Source organism: Dipteris shenzhenensis, chromosome 28 (genome assembly GCF_047967505.1).
Source record: "Dipteris shenzhenensis isolate YYH24624 ecotype China chromosome 28, Dip_SZ_1.0, whole genome shotgun sequence".
Classification (NCBI taxonomy): Eukaryota; Viridiplantae; Streptophyta; class Polypodiopsida; order Gleicheniales; family Dipteridaceae; genus Dipteris; species Dipteris shenzhenensis.
Window position 1 is genome coordinate 37293462 of NC_141623.1, and position 22682 is coordinate 37316143.

The 22682-nt window shown below is 48.7% G+C and overlaps 1 protein-coding gene across 9 annotated transcripts in view; it reads right to left on the reverse strand.

Annotated features, from left to right (window-relative positions):
• LOC147883531 (uncharacterized) overlaps positions 1-22682 on the reverse strand; it is a 210081-nt gene that overhangs the window by 82425 nt on the left and 104974 nt on the right. For all 9 annotated transcript variants that reach the window (XR_015543789.1, XM_087399668.1, XM_087399669.1 and 6 more), the window contains one exon: positions 15330-15493. Coding sequence is in view for 8 of the 9 variants with exons in the window: in XM_087399668.1 (XP_087255794.1) it covers positions 15330-15493 (164 nt within the window). In the remaining variant the exon portion in view is untranslated. The remainder of the gene's footprint in view (positions 1-15329; positions 15494-22682) is intronic.

The window sequence follows — 22682 nt, forward strand, 5'->3', positions numbered from 1 at the left end:
AGAACTCTGTGATCCTGCTCTGAGAGATGTCTGATGATGTGGCCAAGCCCCGTCGCTTGAGTAAGTACTCTCTGTGTCAGACCCCCTCGTGAATCAAGGTTGCAAGGCATCTCTGATTTGGGTAGGCGAGGAATTTGAAAAGGAGCCCAGAGCCGTCTCTGGAGAGACAATGGAAGTGACCTCGGATCTCGTAGTACACTGGGCACCTGAAAATAAAATGCTCCTCCGACTCAACCTCCTGACAGTCGCACAATATGCAAATGCGATGCTCCCTAGGGATCCCCTCTGCTCTGCCGCTCTATATGCAGAGGCGGTGTGATGATACCCGAAACTGTCTGATGGAGATCCGTAGTGAGTGGGGCATATGAAGCTTAATGTACCCCAGTGGTGTGATGAATCCCTCCTCCGAAATACGAAGACAGTAATCTCTGTAGAAACTCAACTTCACTAGAAGCTCCCTCGGTTCCAACCAGGTCCTAAAGGTGTGTGAATGACCTGGTTGGTGTGTGACCCGATCGAGATGGTGGGTGGGAGTACCGGAGGGGCATCTAAACTGTACTAAAAGGGAGATATCCTATCGATGTGAAACCCTAGTCTCACAAACAATCTGTGAGTCCGTGCATACCAGCATCGCTCATCTCCCTCTGCTGGCAACCTCATGAAGGAATTGAGAGCCAACCAAGGCAACCTCTGTCTCCCTGATGTGCAATCCCCATATGATCTAACCCGGTGTAGATATCTGATGGTTTGAAACACTTGCATCTAGCTGGAGTGGAAAAGCACCAAACTCGGCCTAAATGATGTGATGTGGTACAGATGCTTTCCCTCGGATCATCCGTGAGAGCATCAGGATCTGCAGGCGCTTCACCCGTGTCCACTCTATCTATGACATGTCAGGTCCCCAACAAGGGCTGCCATACATACGGGCTGGTCGGACCAAGGAGTCGAAGAGAAGAGCCTTGGTCCGAGGCTCCTGAAAGTGGGAGTGGAAGCATTGTCTCTCTAGATGAGCCAATGAGGTGTATCCCCTACTCAATCTGGCATGCATCGTTGGTCTCATTGTGAAGATCGGGCCGAAGATGCCCCCCAAGTAAGTGTATGAGAATACGATCTCAACTGGTGATCCACCGAAAGTGAACTGCTTCCGTTGCATGTTTGCTCGAGAGGTGTTAAAGATCATGACCTTGGTCTTGCCAACGTTAACCTGCAAATCATGGGATAAACAAAAAGCCTGCAGTGCATCTAGGTGTCGCTGGAGCCCCTCGGATGTGGATGACAAGAGTGCCACGTCATTTGCATAAAGAAGAATCCTAATGATGATCTCGGCAAGTGAGCAACCGGTCCCTCCGGAAGCCCCCATAAAAGTCTCAAGCTCCTCAATGTAGAGGCCAAACAGGATTGGTGATAAGGGACAACCCTGTTTGACCCCTATGGTACTCAAGATCTCATCTGTTTAACCTAGGCCTGTCCGAACTCGGCCTGAGACTCTCTTATAAAGTGCCATGACTGCCCAGATGATCTCCTGGTCAAATCCCAGTGTCTGTAGGCGTGTGATGAGACGAGCTCAAGGTACTGTGTCAAAGGCTTTGCGGAAATCCACAAAGCAGCAATATACCCTCTCCTTCCGTGATCTGGCCTCCTCAATGACACTCCTAAGTATGTGATCCATAGTCCCATGGTCTCGCCTGAAACCGGCCTGACCCTCTGCTCTAAGCCCTCTCATCTCTCCGAACAAGCTGACCGACGCATCCAATATAATTGCATACATCTTGGACATCACATGTCCAATCATGATAGTCCTGCAGTTACTCAGGTCCATGGATCCCCTGCCTTGTGGATGGGGGTGATGGTGTTAAGTGTCCAAGTGCGGGGGAAGCCAAGGCAAACAGCGTCATTGCATAGCTTTGCTAGGATCGGGGCTAACATGTCGATCCCATATGCGATAAACTCAGTGCATAGCCCTTGTGATCCTTAGCTCGACCATTGTGAAGTTTCAATGTCACGTCCTTGACTCCCCCTCTGGTCAACAACGTGCAAGTGGTTGGGTGAGGTGTGTGTATCAGATCTGGAGTGGGCTGGTGTGGGACATCATAAAGATGGTGTACATACGTGTGCCAAACTCTCGTGTCGGTGAGGGGTGATGGAGACCTGCGCTCAAGGAATCTCCGCAAAAATTCCTTAGACTTGTTGCTATACAAGATGTTCAGCAGCTTCTCCTCATTTCGACGAAGAAATCCCTGCTTCTTTCGACATACGAGATGTCGGTACTTGCGTACCGTGTCTGGTGTGTTCGGCAAGTGACATCTGGTTTCAAGTCGGAGTTGTCGACGATAAGCCTTGCACTCTGCATCGTACCAGTTGTTGCAGGGTACAAAACCAATAGGTGGTGGTTTAGTGGACCGTGTGGTGTGGGAAAACATTTAGAGGGCAACCTCGTGGAGTGTGCGACTAATCAAGGCAGCACGGTCCTCTATGAGTGGTATGTGATCGATGTAGGTTAGGAGTCTATTTAAGAAATCCTTCCAAGGCCCTTGCCTAGATAAAAGTCCCCTTACCACAAACTCGCAAAGCAATGCCCTGCACTGCAAGTCAGCACCTATGATATTGAGACCTCCATCTTTTGTGAGAAGGATCAACCACCTTGGCCACAATATCTGCAGTGCCATCTAGCCCATTCCACAAAAATCTCCTTAGAGGTCTCTTGAGCTGAGTAATGCAATCCCTGGAGCTGCACCAACAATAGCAAACACACTAAGCCGTGGCCAACAAAACCTAGTTAACAATCATCACCCTGGAAGTCAAGTCCAATTTAGTTGAACTGCAAAAGAGGAGTTTCCTCTTGATGCTCTCCAACAGTGGAGAAAATTGCTGTGAAGAAGAGATACCCATACCCACCTGGCATCCTAGATATCTTATGGAAACACCCTCTGAATCCATGTAAATCCAAAATGACCCCCCCCCCCCCCCCCCCCAATCTAGAGTGTCCAAATCATTGATCCAAAAGTCATTGGATTTGTTCCAATCAATGCGTGCACCAGCTGCAGTACAAAACAAATCCAACGCTGCTATGAAAAAAATGACTGTCTACGGAGTGGCATCCATAAAAACAGCAGCGTCATCCGCCAACTCATAGTCTAAAAGTTCATCATTATGTCTTAGGGGAAGCTTCAGCCCAAAACTATCGGCTTGTGATCTGAAAAAAATGCTTATAGCTTCAGCCACAAAGAGAAAAAGAAAAGGGGCGACGGGGCATGCTTGACAGACTCATCTAGAAATCTAAAATCTCCCTCCCCTGATTTCTCTGATAAATACCTGGCTGTGGGTTGATCTGTACAAAAAGAAGACCCCTCTAATCCATGAATCTGAGAATCCAAAACAATGAAGGGCACCCTCTAGGAAATCCCAATCCACCCTGTCATAAGCTTTTTCAAAATCCAATAGCAAAATGGCTAATTTCTGGCCACTTTGCATAGCCTAATCTGAAGCCTTGCAAAAAGAGAAGATATTATAAAAAATGCTTCTTCGATGCACAAAGCCATCTGCATGTCATGGATGAGGTCCAGAAGAAAGGGCTGCAAAAGTAAGCTAATTGCTTTCGCTAGAATTTCATATAAGGTGCCTAAGACAGTGATAGGTTTCCATTGTGACACCAAATTTCTGCAACTCCACTTTGGAATGAGATGGATGAGACCCTCTGTAAGTGATCCAGGAAGAGTACCAGAGTCCCAAACACCCTGCAGGGATCAGGTGATGTGATCCCCAATCTGCTCCCAACGGGTGATAAAGAATGCTAGGGAAAGGCAATCTGAACCAAGGCACTTGCCCTCACGAAAAGCAAGAAGAGTAGTCCTGAATTCCATATTGGTGAAATGCAAATCTAACGAGATCCTGATATCCTGTTTCACCAATAATGGAAAATGTTGTCCAATTTGAACCCTGGCATCAACTTTGACTGGCATGTCAGGATCTACTGCAAGAAGGGAGACAAAAATCAATAGCTATCTGCATTTGGACCCGTCAGCAAAACCCTAGCTAAGTCAATGAGCTGACTGACACTCTCTCTACTATGTCTCGGGCCATGAGCAAAGAAGAAATGCTTATTGACTCTACCACCAATCTAAGTCCAAAAGGACTCTTGTGCATGACATGCATACTCTGCTCTCTAATCTAGCAATGTCTGTTGAAGACCGCTTGCTGCAACAAGGCGCTCCTGAATCCAAGCATCTTTACGCCCTTTCTGCTCTTCCGTCTAAAGGGCTGCCAACTGCTACTGGCGAAGACCAAGCTCTTGTCAGAGAATCTCTTGCCTTCAAATACTAGTGATCAATGATAGAAGTCACTAATATCAGAGAGGGCTGCTGCCACAGGTGAAGAGGACAACACCTTGCCCTGCATAGAAGAAACCCAAGTTTGTAAAACTGCCTCAGTGAGATCCTCTTCTGCATATAAGGCATCTGCAATCCTGAGACTGGAGCGACCTCTCCTATGAGGCTTAGAAACCATCAAGACCACTAGAAAGTGGTCTGAAGTATAGATCCCAAGAGAAATGCATATCGAACCACGTCTATCCAAAGCCCAATCGTCAACATAGAATATGTCCATGCATGCATGAATTGGTATTTGAGGTCTCCTCTTCAACCAAGAAAACTCGAGAGACTATGATGGAGTGTGAAAGGAATCATCCAACCAAACATCTCTACCACTGAATTGAAACAAAAGGGCATTCCAGATGCTGCTCTCTCCAAAGAGTGAATACCTCCTTATCTACCCCATTTCTTATCAGAAGGCAACCCCGCCATGTTGAAGTCAACTCCTATAATCCATGATTCTACAATGGGGGCCCAAGAGAGAAGTTCCTTCCATAGAAGGACACGGTCCCCTCGATTATTAGAGACATAAAGGTGGAGGAGAATCAACTCTGACTACAACCCAACGGGGGGCAACTAGTGCAAAACGTGAGGAGGGTCTTGGGCGCCTGCGGGAGCTGACTGTCCTACTGAAGGAGGTCTAGTAGGACGCGCCGAAGAAGTGGAAGCCAAAGGAGGAGCATGAGGCCTGAGTCTTTTCTTCTTCCTTGGGCGATCTCTATCAAAATGACCAAGGGTCCTGCAAATCTTGCACTGATCCTGTCTGCTTGCAATCTCAATCCTCTGGCGAAATAAGAAACCATCACGACATTGAAGCATAACGTGGTCATCCATAATGTTACGATCAGTGACAATAACTCTAACTCTAGGCACCCCATCAGACCTAACTACCTCCACTGAGGATGAAGGCATGCTAGGGAGGGGGGGACCACACCAAAGAATGCTCTAATAGTGGCAAGGTGTCGATGGTAGACCTGAAGGAGGCCAGGAAATCGGATACAGAGAGAGGTAACCCGACTATCCTCCTTAACAAGATCAAAACCAAAAGTGAAGGGTGATTTAAAAATCCTCTTGGAACCTAGCACCAAGGCGTTGGTCTTGAGTACCGAAGTAGTGGCCTCAAGAGAATCAAAAACCACCTAAAAAAGCCTCATCCCAATTAAGCGTACATTTGAAAGGTGAGGAGTGAGGTCTACTGGTAAGATTGCACGCATCCAATCCCTGGTTCGCAATCTGGAAGGGTGGGACCCATGGATGCAAGCAAAAAGTGAAGAAGAGCTTTCAAGCTCTACATTCTTTCTTAGCTGCAGCAACTGCTCTTTTGAAAAAATAGTTGTCTTTGCGGCCGATGGAAGCGGATGAGGATTGACTGAATGAGAATCCATTTGTCAATCGAGGTGACGAGGCAAAATCGAACACGGTGAAGCTCCATCCGTCAAATCTTGTTGCAGAGAGAAGGAAAACCTCGTTTTTCCAGAAGGAGAAAGAGGGCTGAAGGGAAGAGGCCCTGAAACCAGGGGGGGGGGGCGCTGGGCTGAGAGGGAGGAAGGGCTGAGAAAGAAGGGGCTGAAAGAAAGAAGAGGGACAGGGAGGAGCTAGAGGGAGGATAGGAGGTAGAAGGCTAGGGACAGGAGTAGAGGGTAGGGAGAGGAGTAGAGGGTAGGGAGGGGAGAAAAGGGAGCAGATAGAGTGAGGCGAAAGAGCTGAAGGGGAGGCAGAGAGGAGATCAGCAGGGGGGCAGGCCTGCAGCCCGGGAGAGGGGCTGGGAGGGGGCGGGGGAGCAGTGCGGAGGTAGCGGAAGGGCTAGGGAGGGGCGAGGCAGCAAGGCAGGGGTAGGGGGGAGGCTAGGGAGGGGCAGGGTAGCGGAGGAGGTAGGGAGAGGGGGGCAGGACAGCGAGGGGGAGGGGAGCAGGCTGAGGGAGGGGATTGGAGGTTGAGGGAGGGGGAGGGGGAGAGGCTGAGAGAGGGGGTAACAGGGGAGGGGAAAAGGCTGAGAGGGGGCAGCAAGGGACGAGGAGTAGAACTCAGAGATCAGAATGATTGCTCAGCCAGCCAATGCTTTTTAAAATATTCAGCAAATATTCCAAGCAGAAATTGGGAGCTAGAGTGCTCCTGCTCAAGAAGAAGGACACAGACTGGCCCCAAACCTTGGCGCCCCTTTCAATATTTCTTTATTAATTGGAGAAACCAGCAAATAAGATACACTGTGAATTCAATCTCACTTGCATTCAATGCATTTCCCACTCTCAGTAGGCATCAATATACTAAGCAATAACCCTGCTGGGCTCTGCTCTCACACCCCAATGGCAATAGGCATGCATCTGTGTTCAAACACCTGCATAAGACTTGGAGTTGTTGCTACAGCCCATGTGGGGTCACACAAGTCCTCTTACTGCCACAAGTGTGCACGAATTCACTGAAATACCCAAGCAATGGGTGAGAGCATAACTTGTCTGCCCACAACCTCGGAAGCAAGAACTTGAACTGCAAGCATCCACGGTGGACCACCTTACCAGCTAGGCCTCTGTAAACAGGTCACAATCAAAGGAGAAGATTTAAGAGACTCAAACGTTGCCACATCAGCAGCTACCCGTACAGTCCATGGTCAACTACCATACGCTTCCCGTGTAGGCCGTACAAGTACACTCCCGTACAGCCTGTGCGTCCCGTGCTTAGCCTGGCAAAGTTCCGTACAGCCTGTTTGCAGCTCCGTACAAGTAGTCCGAACAGCCAGCAGTCACCCGTGCGACAATTCCATATCCGTACAAGCAGCAGTCACCTGTACGGCAGTTCCATACTGCACCATACACATCCGTACCAATCTGCTTGCAGCCCGTACGCAAGCGCATAGCTATTCCGTACAACCCATACCAACGATTTTGGGCAGCAGCAGACCCGACCCATACCTCGGGATGCATTTGGAAGGTTTAAGGGCCTAACCAATGACCAACTTGAAGTTCTAAAGGTCCTTTTCCCCCTCCTGGGTCCAAACCCCAAATTCACCCCCAAGGCACCAATTGCTAGGAGGAACTTTCAACACCCACATCCAAGGGCCCTACCCACTTAGTTTTCCAGGGTCCTGCCCACATGAAAGTTCAAACTCACACCCTCATGACATATTCCCTGTTTTTTTGGCCGTATTTGGCTTAGAGTCCAAAGAAAAAAGCTAAATCTTTTGCCAGCTTTTAGGTAAAGTATCCTAACACCTGCGCTTTTCAAAAGCACTTAACTTTTGCAAGAAAAGCAATGTTTTTTGAGTAAAAAAGTAGTAGCTTTTTTTAGGAAAGCTTTTGGAAAAAGTAGTGGTTGAGAAAAGCTATGCTTTCTAAAAGCAGCTAGCTTTGGTAGGAAAGCATAGCTTTAGGGCCAAGCCCCGTAGTTATAAAACCCACACCCCTCCCTTGTCCATCACTTCTACATCAGACTATGCTCTTGGCACGCAACACCTCCATCCACAAGAGACTCTCCTACAACAATTGCAATCCAGAGAAGGTGCCTCCTAGGTGGATTTCGACTCATTTCCAGCCCTTCACCTACATCTTTTTAGCTCTAGACGAGCCAGGCTGCTGCTCTAGAAGCCGCCTCTTGCTATTCTATTGTGATTTGCAATTCTCTCTCTTCTAGCAGCCTGAATCTCCACTTTCAGAAGAAAGGGTAAGTTTAAATCCCTTGACATGGCCAAGCAGAATCTCACTTTCGACAATTATCTACAAATATTCATAGACATGAGTGACAAAGATGGATTCCATCACTTTGTTGGGATTCTTTGTTAATATATTACCTGATTCTTATAAGCTTCAGGTCAAGAATAACAAAAGTACCACTTCGCAGGAGGTCATAGACCATGCACGCATATATGATGATACTATGACCTCAACAAAGCAGCCAGTCACTTCGGATATAGCAAGCAAGAACAAACGCAAGTTCTTCAAGCCATTTTCTAGCACCAAGGAGGGCAAGTTTGACAAAGGACAATAGAGATATTTTCTAAGAAAAGGGATGATGTTTCATTTGCGACAAGGTTATACCAACTCTGAATGTCCGAAAAAGAAGGGTTCCCCGCAAGCACCAAGACCTAAGTCAAAACAGAGTCAAGGAGGGGAGTCTAAAGCTGCCAACTAGACTTCTTTGTCAGGTATTTCAGTCAACGTTATTACTTGCGGTCTTTTTTGTAATTGCACTTTTAATCACAAATTGTTTGGCCCCCATTACCTTTTCCGAACCTATGGAGAAGTGAGGGATCAACAAGTGCATAGTCTCTTTGAATTACAAACTTTTGCAGAAACTAGGGCTGACCACGATCACACCTACAAGGTGCAGCTTCCGGCTAGGAAGCAATTTTGGGGTTGCATGATTGAGGACCTCCCAATCAAGATTCAGGCCTATGATGATGTACTGACGTGCTATGTTGTGCACTTAGATCCTATGACTTGCTCCTTAGGATAGAGTGGTTCAAAACCCACAATGTCCAAATTGGTTAGGAAGCTTATACACTTTCTTTTTTGCATAGAGGTAGCCAAGTATCTATATAGTGCGATGATGTTCATCCATCCATGGGACCTTTTGTATCTTCATTGCAACTGCAAAATATATTGCAAACAACTTTTTATAATGTGCTCCATTTTCTTCATTTGGTGTTTCTGTTAACGATAAGAATGACTTACGTGCATTTGAACGCCAAGTTAAAGAGGTTGTTGAATGAATTTAATGATGTATGTTTAACTTAATTGCCACAAGGTTTATCTCAAAAATGGACAGACGATTATTGCATAGATTTAGTCCCTAGCGATAAGCTTATAAGTATTCCACCTTATAGGATGAGCCAATTAGAGGAGGATGGGTTGGCTAGGCAGCTTCATGACTACCTAAAGATGGGTTACATACGCCCAAGTAAATTACCCTGGGCACTGCCCTGACCTCTACTTCGATGAGCATGTCGTCGTCCACGGCATTCTCAGAGCCCTCGACCCAAGGAAGAAAAAAGATAATACATGGAGAATGTATAAACACTTGAATAAAGTGATAATTAAGAATAAGTATCCTCTACCTAGATCTGATGCTTAATAGACAAATTGGCATGAGTGTAGTATTTCACTAAGATTGATTGTGCACTGGCTATCACCGGATACGCATTCATGCCAAACATATAAGGATAACTTTCTGACTAGGTATGGCCATTAAGAGTTTCTCGTATTACCTTTTGAATTGACCAATGCTCCCGCAACCTTCCAACAAATGATGAACGACTTGTTCCAATATTATTTGGGCAAGTTTGTCGCCGTGTTCTTGGCTGACATCTTCGTTTACAGCAAAACATTAGATGTCCATATTGGTTATCTTTGAATGTCTCAATTTTACTAAGACAGAATCAGTTGTATGCGAAGATTAGTATATGTGACTTCTTTATGAAGGAGATCATATACTTGGGACATAAGATTTCAAGGAAGGGCATCAGCATTGATCTAGTCATATTTAAAAGGGTTTGGATTAGCCAATACCTTAGACTCTGAAACAACTTCGTTATTTCCTAGGATTTATTGTCTTTTTAAGGAAATCAATATGTGATTATTCTAAAATCACGGTTCCCTTGACCAACATATTGAAAGGTTGTGCACGTTGGTCCAATCAGCTTATCACTTGGAATGCATAGTTGAACAAGGCTTTTGACACATTGAGAGTCTATGTCAAGGAAGCATATGCTCTAGCATTGCCCAATCCTACCCTAGCCTTAGGTTTTGGAGATTGAAGTGATTATGTGATCGCGGCCGCATAAGTCTAAGAGGGTAGACCAATTGCTTTTGAGAGTAAAAAGCTAGATGACACTCAATATCGTTGCCGACATTCAAAAAGAAACTTTATGCAGTGGTGTATGCTCTTAAGGTTTGGAGACACTATCTGTATGGTTCCGAATTTGTCGTATTGGTGATCGTCAGTCAATCAAGTATGTGTGTGATGGGACTCATTTAGGGGAGAGAAAGGCTAGATGGCTAGAGTTAATGCAATATTTGAAATCCGGTATCGAAAGGATTTCTTAAATAGTGTAGCATATGCTCTAAGTCAAATTAAGATGAATATGCTATGCCATTTACTGAGATATCCTTTGATCTATTCCAACCCTTGAGAGGGCTTTGCGCAACTAATAGTCACTTTGGTTTATATCGGCAGAAGATCTAGGATGGGACTCCATGATTGTCCAAGACTCAAAAATTATGCCACCTAGAATTCAGGCGGCAGGAGCTCAGTGCATGATGCAGAATGGTTTGTTGTTCTGAGATTTGTGTACCAGATTTATTGGATCTCCAATCCAAGATTCTTCGGGAGTGTCATGATGCACCTAGTGCAGGACACCCACGGGCACACAGAACAGTATCTCTGGTGAAGCATACGTTCTATTGGCCTAAGATGAGCAAATTTGTTCAGAACTATGTAGTAGATTGCCGAATATGTGAAGTAATCAAGGCTAAAAGCCTACAAAGCACATGTTTATTACAACCATTGCAAATTCCAACTAATAAATGGGAAAGTATTTCCATGGATTTTATCACAGGTTCATCAGGAACGTGCAAGGGTTGACTAGATTTTTACCTACTAATCAACCGTTTTAAATAGTGCAAAGCATGCAAGTACAGTTTTTAGTCCTTTTATGCTTTTGTACGGGTTTTAACCTAAGTCACCAGTAATGGTCGGATTCAAGGGAATCAAGAACGATCCATTTTGCAAGATGCAAGAGACGTTGCAAAGGAGCCTATTAGAAGTGCCCAAGATTGAGACACATTTTATTCTAATGGACATAGTTCCCCGCAAGAATTTTTTGAAGGAACGATGGTACTTTTATGAGTTCCCAAGTAATCTAAGAGCCTAAGTACTTGTAAGGTTAAGAAATTATCCCTCGGAGTGGTCCAATAGTTACCCCCACATGAATTTTGCACCTAATTAATTAATTTGGCCACTGGGGGGGGAGGTTGCATGCATTGCCACATGGTGATGCGTCACGTGGTGGAATCATGTGGAGTTCTCTGGAGGCTTCCAAGAGGCTTTAAGTGCAAGCTTTATTTGTATGGGCTCTAGTCGGGGAGATAATTGCATGGAGTTCTTCTTCCGAGACGTGCGTGATGGCGATGGCGAGGTCCAAGTGAATAAGAGTGTGGCTACGGAGATGCAGTGTGCGGGAAGGGATGAAGGACAAAGTTATCGCTCGGCGTCACAGTTTGCATGACGGAGGGATGAAGGAGGACGATGATGAAGCAGATGGAGAACGATCGTTAATGAAGGCAACACAGTTGTAAGGCCACCGTGTGTTTTGGTTTGAGTGGAGTTTTGGAGTGTGGTTTTTGTGTGGTTGCTTTTGCACGGTGAGAAACATGAGGCAAAGGAGGACTAAAAGCAAGACTACAGATGCGAAGGTATTCGAGTTGAGTGTGACCGTGGGGATAGGAGGTGGTGACATCGATGAAGGTACCCTGACACAGATAGAGCAATTTTCGGAGGCAGCATGCATATCGAGTTTTTGTGCAGTATAGAGGGGAGGCGTGTTGTCTCACCTGCATCCATATGGTCATTCGTATTTCAGCTAGGAGTATACACACGGTGAATAAGGTGATCTAGAGGTACATCGGTTGGGATGTCAACAGACTTGAGGGTGGAGCGATAATATGCGGCGCGTTGAAGCAACGTAACCTTCACACTTTTCATGGAATGTTGGGATATTGTCTAAAGGTTTAAGGCCAAGCTCACTTTATAAGTGTCTGCAAGAACATGAGTTCTGAGGATTTACAAACGGGTGTAGAGCTATATGTTAGATACCGTGCAGACGAAATAAAGAATCGTGTGTGTCTTACCCTTTGCAGTCAATGGTAGATCGATAGGCCACTTGTACTTGCATTCGGAGGACACGGTGCAATCCCAACGTCAAAGTAATGCGAAGCATGAAGTGGGCACACCCTTTATATTTTGGTCAATCCGAGGCTGGCTCGTCCGTGTCTCATAACAGGAAAAAAAATCACCTACATCACTACCTATCAGACCATTCAGTGAAACCATGATTTTACACAAACATTGTGCTCTTCTTGCATCAATTCCCCTCCCCTGAGAAGGGATCACCAAGCGGCAGAAGGGTAGTACTGCCCCAATTGAAGCATCTTCAACAAGCATTTGCTGAAAGGCATTCCCAGCTGACAAGCTTACTTGAATTTCCAATACCTGAAGCAACGATAAAAAATATTTTCTTCTGTGCAACAAAAGCCCATTGACAGTGAATAGTACTGAAAGCAATGCTTGTGTTCAACACTGTCTTGGCAAGGACCCAGTTTGTAATGCTGATGCAAGCAATCCTTCCAGCAGCACCTATCCTCGTGTACCCAAATTTCTGCCCTTGGTTACAAAATCCAGAATCGGCATACACATAGCCTGATTTTTGTGCTGCTATAGTGAAGAAAATGGATTTTGATGTTACTACTAATGGAATAAACCGGCGCAGCTTTTATGTAATATCTGCCTCCATGGAATTTGTGGGTAAATCATGAAATTTTTAAGTTAAATGATGTGTTCAGACTTAGGTTAATTGAGATTACTTAAAATGTGAGTGTTAAGCTTAGGTTGATTGACATTACTAAACGTAAATGTAAGTGTTAAGCTTAGATTCATTGATTTGTGTAATAGGAGAAATAAATTAACTAATTGAAAAGTGAATAAAAGCGATTAGGGCTATAAGAGCCAGTGGTCCATTTGGGATTCGAAGAAGAATTGGACAGATTGCATATGAAGTACTTTGCCTCTAATGTAACAGTTCATCCAATTTTTCATGTCAGTAGACTAAAGGAATTACTGGGTGCTGAGGATCAGTTGGTACCTCCTCAAGAGCTTATAGAAGTTCAAGATTTAACCTTTGCACCACATGAACATCTTGGATTTCATGAACGCCAGGTCAAAAATAGGACAAAAATAGGATTATCATGGAATACAAATTAAGTGGAACGGATCGTATTGAGGAGGATTCTACATGGGAGAAATTGACTAAACTTCAAAGAGAGTTCCGGATGATCATGAACCGTATATCTGACATGTGCTTTAGGCCCATAAGACTAGCTCAACAAGCTTGGGGAGGCTTAGGGCTAGGCAGACGATTCTCGGGTTGAATTGGAATGGCACACATGGATTAGGATTTTGAATTAGGGTTTCTGCTATTTTTGGCATACTAGGCTATGAGGAGCCGAGGGGTTCTAATGGTGCAAGTTAGAGCGAGTCTAGCTCGTGCTTGCCGGTCCGGGTCTTGGAGCCCAAGACCCAACAACAATTCCAAGGCCTTTGGGTGCCACCTGGTGGTATGGATAATGGGACGCTAGGTTGGTTGGAAACTGGTTGGGAGATATGTCAACAGCTTAGCTCATGGTTCGGAGGGGACGCCCTAGTTTCTCGAGTCATTTTCTCGTGGAGGTCGTGGATGGGTGATGAGCTAGCCTGCATTACGTTGTTTCTATGGTTGTTAATTTGTGCTTGTTTTGCAAGTCCGGATTCTCAGGAGCTCTGGGGGGTGTCACCCTTCTTTAACATATTTTTCAAATTTTTACTGAAAGTGATCGTCTTCACTTATGAAACCAAGTAAAACTCAACACATTAACTGGGGGCATTCGACTCAACAATTGGCTGACACATTATACTTCCCTTTACGATGCCTCTACTGGATATCAAACTCTTGCCCACCCTAGCCTTTCGATGCTTTTAACTAAAGTTGATTTCATGATCTCCTCATAAAAGTCGACTTTCATAACCTTATTGTCCAAGTCTACGTCATCTATTCTTTCATTGACTTCATCTGAGTCTTGATCGTTTCCTAAATAGTAGAAACAAGGTTTGGTGCAAAAGAAGATGTATTGTATTTTTGTATCACCTCTTAGATGAATCTTGCTTTCCCTTACTTTCCATATCATGGACTTGCTTATTCATCGTTGCCACAGGTTGAATCTTGAGTTTCTCAAATCTCCTATTGTAGCTAAAAGTTCTGCTTCTACAATCTTGAAATGCTTGTAGGCTTGTTCCTGATATATCCTCTTAATGAGGATTGGTGTAGAATTGTGGAATATGGTATTTTCTTGGATTAGGATCGAAGCAACAAAGACCATTGTATTGGGAAATTCTATCTACCCATGTATGCCCTTCCTGATGTACCCCTTGCCTAGAACTAACTCTGACTTGGGCCCCAGGATAATCCCAACTCAAGGCAAGAGAAAAGGGGTTGTTCCTGCTTCTGTGAATGCTTGAGTGGAGATATACGACAATGGTACACGCTATAGCAAAGGATTGTATGCGCTGGAATGAGAAGAGAAAGAAAGAAAAGAAAGAAATTTTATTAGAGTCTTCGGAAGACCGATGGGTCTATGAGACTGAAAGAAAACCTCATACAAATCACCGTAAGGGTGGAGCTACTAAAACGAGCATCATCACCCATGCTGAATCCTAAGTCTAATCATACATAATCAAATACATCTGGGTATAACAATGAAAAGAAAAGGACTGGAGCGGAGCGGAATCCTCCGTATGTCATGTCGCCCTGGCTAGTGCATAGCCAGTGATGGCACGCTGGCGCTCGTCAAGGGGTGTTGTGCGTCTCGGTCTCCTCGACGAGGCTCGACGCAAGACCAGAGCCACCGTGACTCCCGTGGGACGTATCCCGGGTCTAAACAATGACGGGAGGTCCCCCAAAGTGATCTGTGTGTCCCCTCAATGTCTCGTTTGTCATTCAGATTAATACCTTCACAATTTCAGCACTTGGGCAATGACAGTCAAGACCATACTAACTGGCAGGACAAGCAAAAACATTTGAGTGTTCACCCTTTTTCTTTGTTCAAAGGAATATAGAAAAACTCCAAAATTATAGCTTCAATATCACTTCTGATTCTAACCATCTAATGAGCTACAATACACAAACAATAGATGGGAACAAATCCACAGCGCGAGGGTGCTCACTTTGGTTGCTTAGCCATCAAGGTAAAGACATGTTTGAACACAGCATCAACATTGTCAGAAAGATGCCTGCTGATTTGACTTAAAAATCTTGGCATCACAGGATTTGATGGCTCTGAAAACATCTTTTTCAAGATCACCTCTATCAGAGTGTACCACTCTTTTACCTGCAACAAATGTACCCTAGGTGTTAATTGAGCACTAAAACAGATTCATTTTATGCACATACAAAAATATAGCTATTGAGGATTTGTGAGGATTTGTGAGGATTTGTGAAGGGGTTGGTTGAGAACAAGAATGCTGTCCCCCAGTCTAAGCTGTGTGTATCTATGAATGATTTCTTCAAAGAATGCTTCACACATGGAGTATTGATTCTGTTTTTCAGAGGTACATTTGTCAAGAGAAAGGAGGTCCCTTAGCAAAGAAAGAGCACATGAAGACAATTGCATACATTCACTACATCCCAAACCGGACAGAGAATTCAGAGGTAAATTACACAGCATCCAGTAACGTGATAACAGGGCCTAGCTACTGTGTTTATATGTGTGTATGCTTGTGTCTATTTGTGCTTGTGTGTGCATGCGTGTGCTTTGCAAGAGCATAATCAGCATATGTATGCTGGTCAAATAGGCCATTTTGCTGGTTATGATATCTTCTATGCTGGAGAGCACTCCTTTTCTGGTGTGGCTTTTTTGGTAAAGCACGACCTTCAACCTGTTGTGGCGCTCAATGATCGCCATGGTAGATGGATTATTGTTCAAGGGGAAATTTTTGAATTTGCATCGGTTTATGCCCCCCAGTCTTCTCGTGATAGAGCTTTGATCTGGGCTACCATGCATACTTATCCATGGCAACAACATCCCTTTATTTGTGGTGACTTTAATAATGCCCCTCAATCGGGTGACAACACCTCAGGCCACACTCTTTTGCTTTTTTTTTTTTTTCCCGAAAAAACAGTGCTAATTATATTACTTCGAGAACAAGATACAAGAGGTCAGCTTTGTAGCTGACGGGCTGCGTTCACAAATCGGACGCAGCCCAAAAGGTAACAAAAAAGTAAAGCACTCTCTCACGGAGGGATAAGGCGAGTGTGAATGAACAGCCAGAGAGGTGGTGAGTAGCGCCACCGAAGGCCCTGCGAAGTCTGCTCGAAGAAGAGGCCCTGTGTGTCCCAAACCCGAAGGAAGCGTCTCCGCTTCTCCCGACCGGCCCGGGAGTCCCTCTGTATCTGGTCCCACTGGCCTCTGAGGGTATGAATAATCTCGCTCCAAATATCAGTCATGATCTGGGCAGTCGATAAGGAGGTGCCACCGAGGATCTGCGCGCAGCGCGAGGTCCAAATGTGCCATCCTGCGATGCTGCTAATAATCTCCCAGACTGGCTGCCTCTCCTGAGCTCCTGTATCAGCCTCTGCTAGGTGCTGCGGGATACTCTCGAGCGGCCCCCACGTCCCCTGTGTGATAAGGAATGTGGGGTCCTGCTGACATGCCTCGAATAAGTGATGAAAACCAGGTGCGGTGCTGCACCAACAGAACGCGCCCCAAGTGATCAATCCTAGCTCCGGTGCTGCGCGAGTAAGAATCCCGAAAGTCCACCTCCACACTTCCTGGGCGCGAGTGCAACTCCACAGGCAGCGTTTTGGTGACTCCTCATCCTCATGACAGATCTGACAGCGTCCGTCCTGGCCTATCTGCCGCAACCAGCTCCCCACTGGAAGACCTTTGTGGGCAAGAAGCCACAGGAAGTAGGAGATCTTCTGCGGCCGCCAGCTCTCCCACAAGGCCTTCCAGAAGGCCTGCAAAAAGAACCTGGAAATACCCTGTGCATACCAGCTGGGCCGCTGGGTGGGAGGGCGGCTCTGCATCCTCCCAAGAACTCGCCTGCCCAAAGTCGTGCTATAGGCAAAGAAAGAGGTCGGTCCCTGACCTGTCAAGCTCTGACAAGGCCCGCCCCTCCCAGAGCCAGAGTCGCCAAAGTTGCAGCTGATCCTGCTCTATGCTAGGATCGGTCCGCCAGACCTTCCCCATGAGGCCTACGACCCGAACCCTCTGCCATGGGAGTAGGGGGTCGATGAGCGCATCCTCTCTCCTGAGTCGTCCATCCCCCATAACCGCGAAGAAGGAAACAGAGGAGTCGTCCATACATCCTGCGACCACCAGCGGGATGCCACGGGGGGTGAACTGTCCCAGCCAACGGTCATCACCAGGCATGAGGATCTGCAGCTCAGGTGGAACCAACCAATCAGGTGGGATCGCGCCGTCGATCTCCGTACGTCTCGCCTGGGCTCCACGGGCACCTCCAGCTGCGTCTGCGAGATCAGCCATCTCCAAATGTCTGTACGTGTCCCTCCAAACTCGAAGGGACCGGGCTGGCCCCCGCATCCAGCCATCCCACCTGATGTGTGATCTCTCCCCCAACTGAAGGCCCTCGGCATCTCTGACCTGATCATTCCAGATAAGCGGCTGGCGATCGATCTCCTCCTGACAGCTAGGAGGGGACTGAATGAGACTGAGGCGGAGCCGCCTCCAAACCATGAGGAGGCTACGAACGAGTGGGGAGCGGGGCTGAGTGAGCGGGGCAGAAGTGAAGATCCACCTGAGGGACGGAAGCCACTCTCCACCTCGGCGCGGGACACAAGAACCGACCCCCTGCTGAAGTAGCATCTTCCACGTCTGCCCCCCCGGGGTCAAGCCGCGGATGACTAGCTTGCCTAACAGGGCCTGAGTCTGAAGCTCTGGATCGATGACCCCCAGGCCACCCTCAGCCTGCGGAAGAATGACTGTCTGCCAAGCAACCCTGGCTCTGGTATCTCTGAGGCCATCCTCCCCGGACGAAAGGAAGTTCCGAACCACCCTCCTAAGCTGTGCCACGCTGGATCTCGAGAAACACCAACAAGAAGCCACATACCAAGCCGTGGCTAGGAGGACCTGGTTGACTACTAGGGCACGACCTGCAAGGGAGAGCTTAGCAGTGCTCCAGAAAGCCAGCTTCCGTCGGATGGAATCTAGCACCGGGAGAAACTGCTGAGCTGGCGTGATATCCAGGCCGACCTGAAAACCAAGATATCTAGCTGTCTGTCCCCGCGGAATCCACCTGAAACCCAAAAACCTCCCCCACTGAGAGCACGCCCCGGGGTCTGTGAGAAAACCAACTGATTTGTTCCAGTTGATTTTCGCACCAGCAGCCGAACAGAAGACCTCCAGGGCCATCCTCACCCTCTCCAGCATCATCTCATCGTCCTAGACATACAGGGCTGTGTCATCCGCGTACTCCGAGTCCAGGAGCTCCGTGTCCTCCTGGAGTGGAAGGCGAACACCCCTGATCCCAGTAGACCTCGCCCGAAGGTAGTAAGTCATAGCCTCAGCGAAGAAGAGAAACAGGTAAGGAGCAAGGGGGCAGCCTTGACGCACTGATCTCTCCAAACTAAAACGCTCACCCATCCTGCCGCCAATGATGACCCTGCTAGAAGCTGTCCTGTACAACGCTGAAATACCCTGAATCCATCCTGCTGGGAAACCTAGTCGCTCCAGAGTCCCCTCCAAAAAGGACCAGTCCACTCGATCGTAGGCCTTCTCAAAGTCGAGAAGTAGGATGGCTAGGTGTGATCCACTGTGCTGAGCCCACTCCGCCGCCTCTGAGAAGGTGAAGACATTATCCAGGATACTGTGATCCTGGACAAAGCCTGTCTGAGTGTCATGAATGAGGTCTGGAAGTAGAGGCCGAACTCTAGCGCTGATCATCTTGGCAAGGATTTTGTAGGCAGTGGTAAGGAGGGTGATCGGGCGCCACTGACGGATCTCCTGTCTATCTCCTCCCTTCGAGATGAGGCAAATCAGTCCCGAGGAGAGGCTCTCTGGCATATAACCGCTGCTGAAAATCCTCTGAAAAGCTGCTAGGAGGGGCTGATGGATCTGATCCCAGAAGGAGGTGAAGAATGCCCGGGATAGCCCGTCCTCACCCGGGCATTTCTGCCCGTCGATGGCCATCAAGGCCTCCAACATCTCATCCGTGGTGAACGGTGCCAACAACGTCGCCTGCATGCTGGGCTGGACCAAGGATGGAGTGTGTCTCCACACCTCCTCACGGGAGCGTCGAGTGCGAGGGGCAAGCGGCTCCTGCTGGAAAAGGGTCCTGTAGAAGTCGGTAGCCAACCCCAAGACCTCACCCGGATCCGTAACGATGTGCCCCTCCGCTGTCCTGAGACTCCGAAGCTGGTCACCTGCTGCTCTTTGGCCATGCGTCCTGAAGAACTCCCTGCACATCCGGTCACCCTTCCGAGCCCAGAAGGAGAGAGAGGCGTGATAGGAAAACTCTGAACGGCGCTGGAGGGTCTCCTCAAGAAGGGCTCTGGCTCGAAGGGCCTGGATCCGAAGCTCCTCCGAGCCCGGGGCTGCCTGCTGGAGTCGCTGGATGGAGGCGAGGTCCCTCCGAAGAGCTCTCTCTCTACCCCTCCATTCCTGTCGAACCTATAGGGCTGCGAGCTGGCAAATCTGGCTGGACTCCTGCAAAGCCTGCGCCACCGAATCAACCAGATCCACGCACTCACCCCAATCTCTGTCCCATAGACTGCATATACTGCTGCGCACGTCCACCCTCGAGAAAATGGAGTCGGGAATCCGGCATGAGCGGGGGGGAAGGGCCTGAACTGCCGAGTCTAATGATAAGAGCACAGGCGCATGGTCAGAAAGTGTCGTCCCTGGAACTATACCCGCCTGACCGCCTCTGCTGATGGCCCAATCACTAACATAAAATCTATCCAGCCTCTCTAGGAGTCTGCCTCCTTCCCTGCGGAAGCCCCACGAGAAGCCCAAGCTCCCGTGCCAACGCCGGAAGGACGGGTCTCTCCAACTGTCCCTACCTCCTGTCGCAAAGATAAAAGAGTCCCAAGTGGACTGCTCTGCCTGAGACATACCTGTAAACTCCGGTCCTCTGCCCTGCTGGTCCTCCAAGGTCTCTAGATTGTTGAAGTCACCTCCAACAATCCAGGAATCCATGTCTGGGAGAATCCCTGTAAGTGTCCTCCAGAAGGTGGCTCGGCAACGGAGGTCTGTGGGAGCATAAATGTTGAGGATTCCTACTCTGGAACCCTCCAGTTCCAGGCCTACCCAAAGGGCACGGCCTGGGATCAATGTGCCATGACCGAAAACTCCCTGGGCTAGCTGCTCGCACACGGAAGTACAGACACCACCACTCCTCCCCAGTGCGCCGATCGAGGGCTCCCAATAAGTGTGAGAGCGTCCAGGGAGAATCTTCCCGCATCTACGGGAGTGAGCCGCAGAAAGCTTGTGCTCCTGGAGCAGAAGTACATCCAAACGACCAATCACTGCTGGCTGAAGTTCCTGTCTCAAAATGAGCTTCCTAGGACCACGGGTGCCAGAAGAGTGAAACCCGTTCACATTCCAGGATACGAGGTGTAGGCTCATGGTGAGGACTGGGAGGCTGCGAACAACTGTCTGCTCGCGGTCGAAGTCGAAGAAGAAGCTGACATATCGGAGTGGAGGCGCTGACGCTTATGAGAAGGTTTGGAGGGGGAGGCGGGGTCGTCCTGCCCGTTCTTCAACACCTTCAGCAAAGGCGAGAGGCCTTTGGTGCCATGAGCGAAAGCTTTCTCGAGCCAGCTCGAGATCTCTAAAGTAGTCATCCCGTAGAAGGCTCGGAGTTTCTGAGGAGTCCAAGCTCTGACATCCTGGGAGAGGGGCCAAGATAGGGGGGCCTGAGGATCACAATCAGTCTGAAGCGTTTGGCGGCGCAACGCCACCGCAAGCGCACGTCACCCTCACACCACTGAGTCTCGAGAAGCTACCCACCGGACGGGCCTATCCAGGAGCAAACCTGAGCGTGTGTCTGCTCCCTTAGAGCCTCCCAGACCGAGTCGTCTGTCCAAGTCTCGGTGCCGTCGCTGAGGAACGTGAAAGCAAAGCTAGGGCCATCCCTAGAGGCCAAGGCAGCTATCTTCCCATCCGCCCCTTTGCAGAGCAGGAAGATACTGATGTCGAGGCAAGCAGGGAAGGTCCCGAGGTCAGCCACATCCAAGTAGTCCCAGGGGCCAGATCTGTAAAAGTCGCGAGGAAGCTCTCTCTCCTGAAGCTGAGGCCCATCAGAGTCTGCCACTGAGGGGCTAGCGGACAGAGAAGCCTGCTCCAGTGGTGGTGTAGACTCGGGGTGTCCTGCCAGTGGAGGGGGAGGGGGAGGAGGCTGGGGGATAGGCGACTCAGACTCCTCGGAGGCGACTAGCGGAGGAGGAGGAGGAGGGGGAGCGGGGGCTGCCCTCGGCTGAGGAGCCGTCGGTGCAGCTAACTCTGCAGGAGAGCTGAGAGGAGAGCTGAGAGAGGCGGGGGGGGGGGGGGGGGATGGGGATGCATCTGGAACTGGGGCTGAGAAGGAAGAGGAGGAGACTGAGGAGGAAGAGGCGGGGGCTGAAGCTGCGGGTCGGGAGCAGTGGGGTGCAGCTGGGGGAGGGGCTGGGACTGAGTGGAAAGAGGCTGGGGAACCGAACAGAGGGGGACCTGAGGCTGTGAAGGGCGGGCTACCGTCGAAGAAGAAGCTCTCCCAGGTCCCTGGGGCGGCTGCCTGTCAGGTCTTTGAGGTGCTGTTGCAGGTTGGGTAACCTCTGCCTCCTTGCCTTTATCAAAAATCTTCTTGTTCTTTCCTCTTTTCCTTCTAACCTCAGTCCAACCGCCAGCTAACTCTGGACCGGACTCCGGCTGCCTCTGCTCCTCCTGACGTGGCTGCCCGGAGGGGGGGGGAGGGGGCGGAGAGGGAGGGAGCGGGGGAGGCCGAGAAGAGCTGGCAAATCGTGGACAAACAGCCGCCAGGTGCCCAAAGCCGTGACACCTCAGGCACTGGCCTGGCTGTCCGATGACTACCATGCTCTGGGTGATGCTGCCGGCATCTGTCACGATCTCGATCACTGCAGGGAGAGTAGTAGGATCCGCCACAGCCACACGGACTCGGGGGGCTCCTGCCGTAGTCACCGCATCGGCGAAAGTGTCGTGCATAACCCAGCCAAAGTGGGAGCCCAGGTCCCTGAAAATCGGCCGCAGCTCAGCAGCAAGACCTGGAAAAACTAGCGTCACTGGATGGCGAGGTATACGGAACCGAACATCAAAATCCGCTGCGCTGAATCCACGGTACCACGGGACTATCATGATAATCTTTCCATCCACCGACGTGGGGGAGCCAGCAATCAGGTTGCTCGCAGCTTTCGCATTGGAGAGTTTGAGCCAGAAGATGCCCCTTCCCATAAGGGCCACCTCCTCGATATGGCCGTCCTCTAGCATGAGAGTGGACTAGAGCCAGTCCCTGATGGCTGATCTGGAGGGGGAATGTCCAATGACTCTGCCATACACAGAGGTA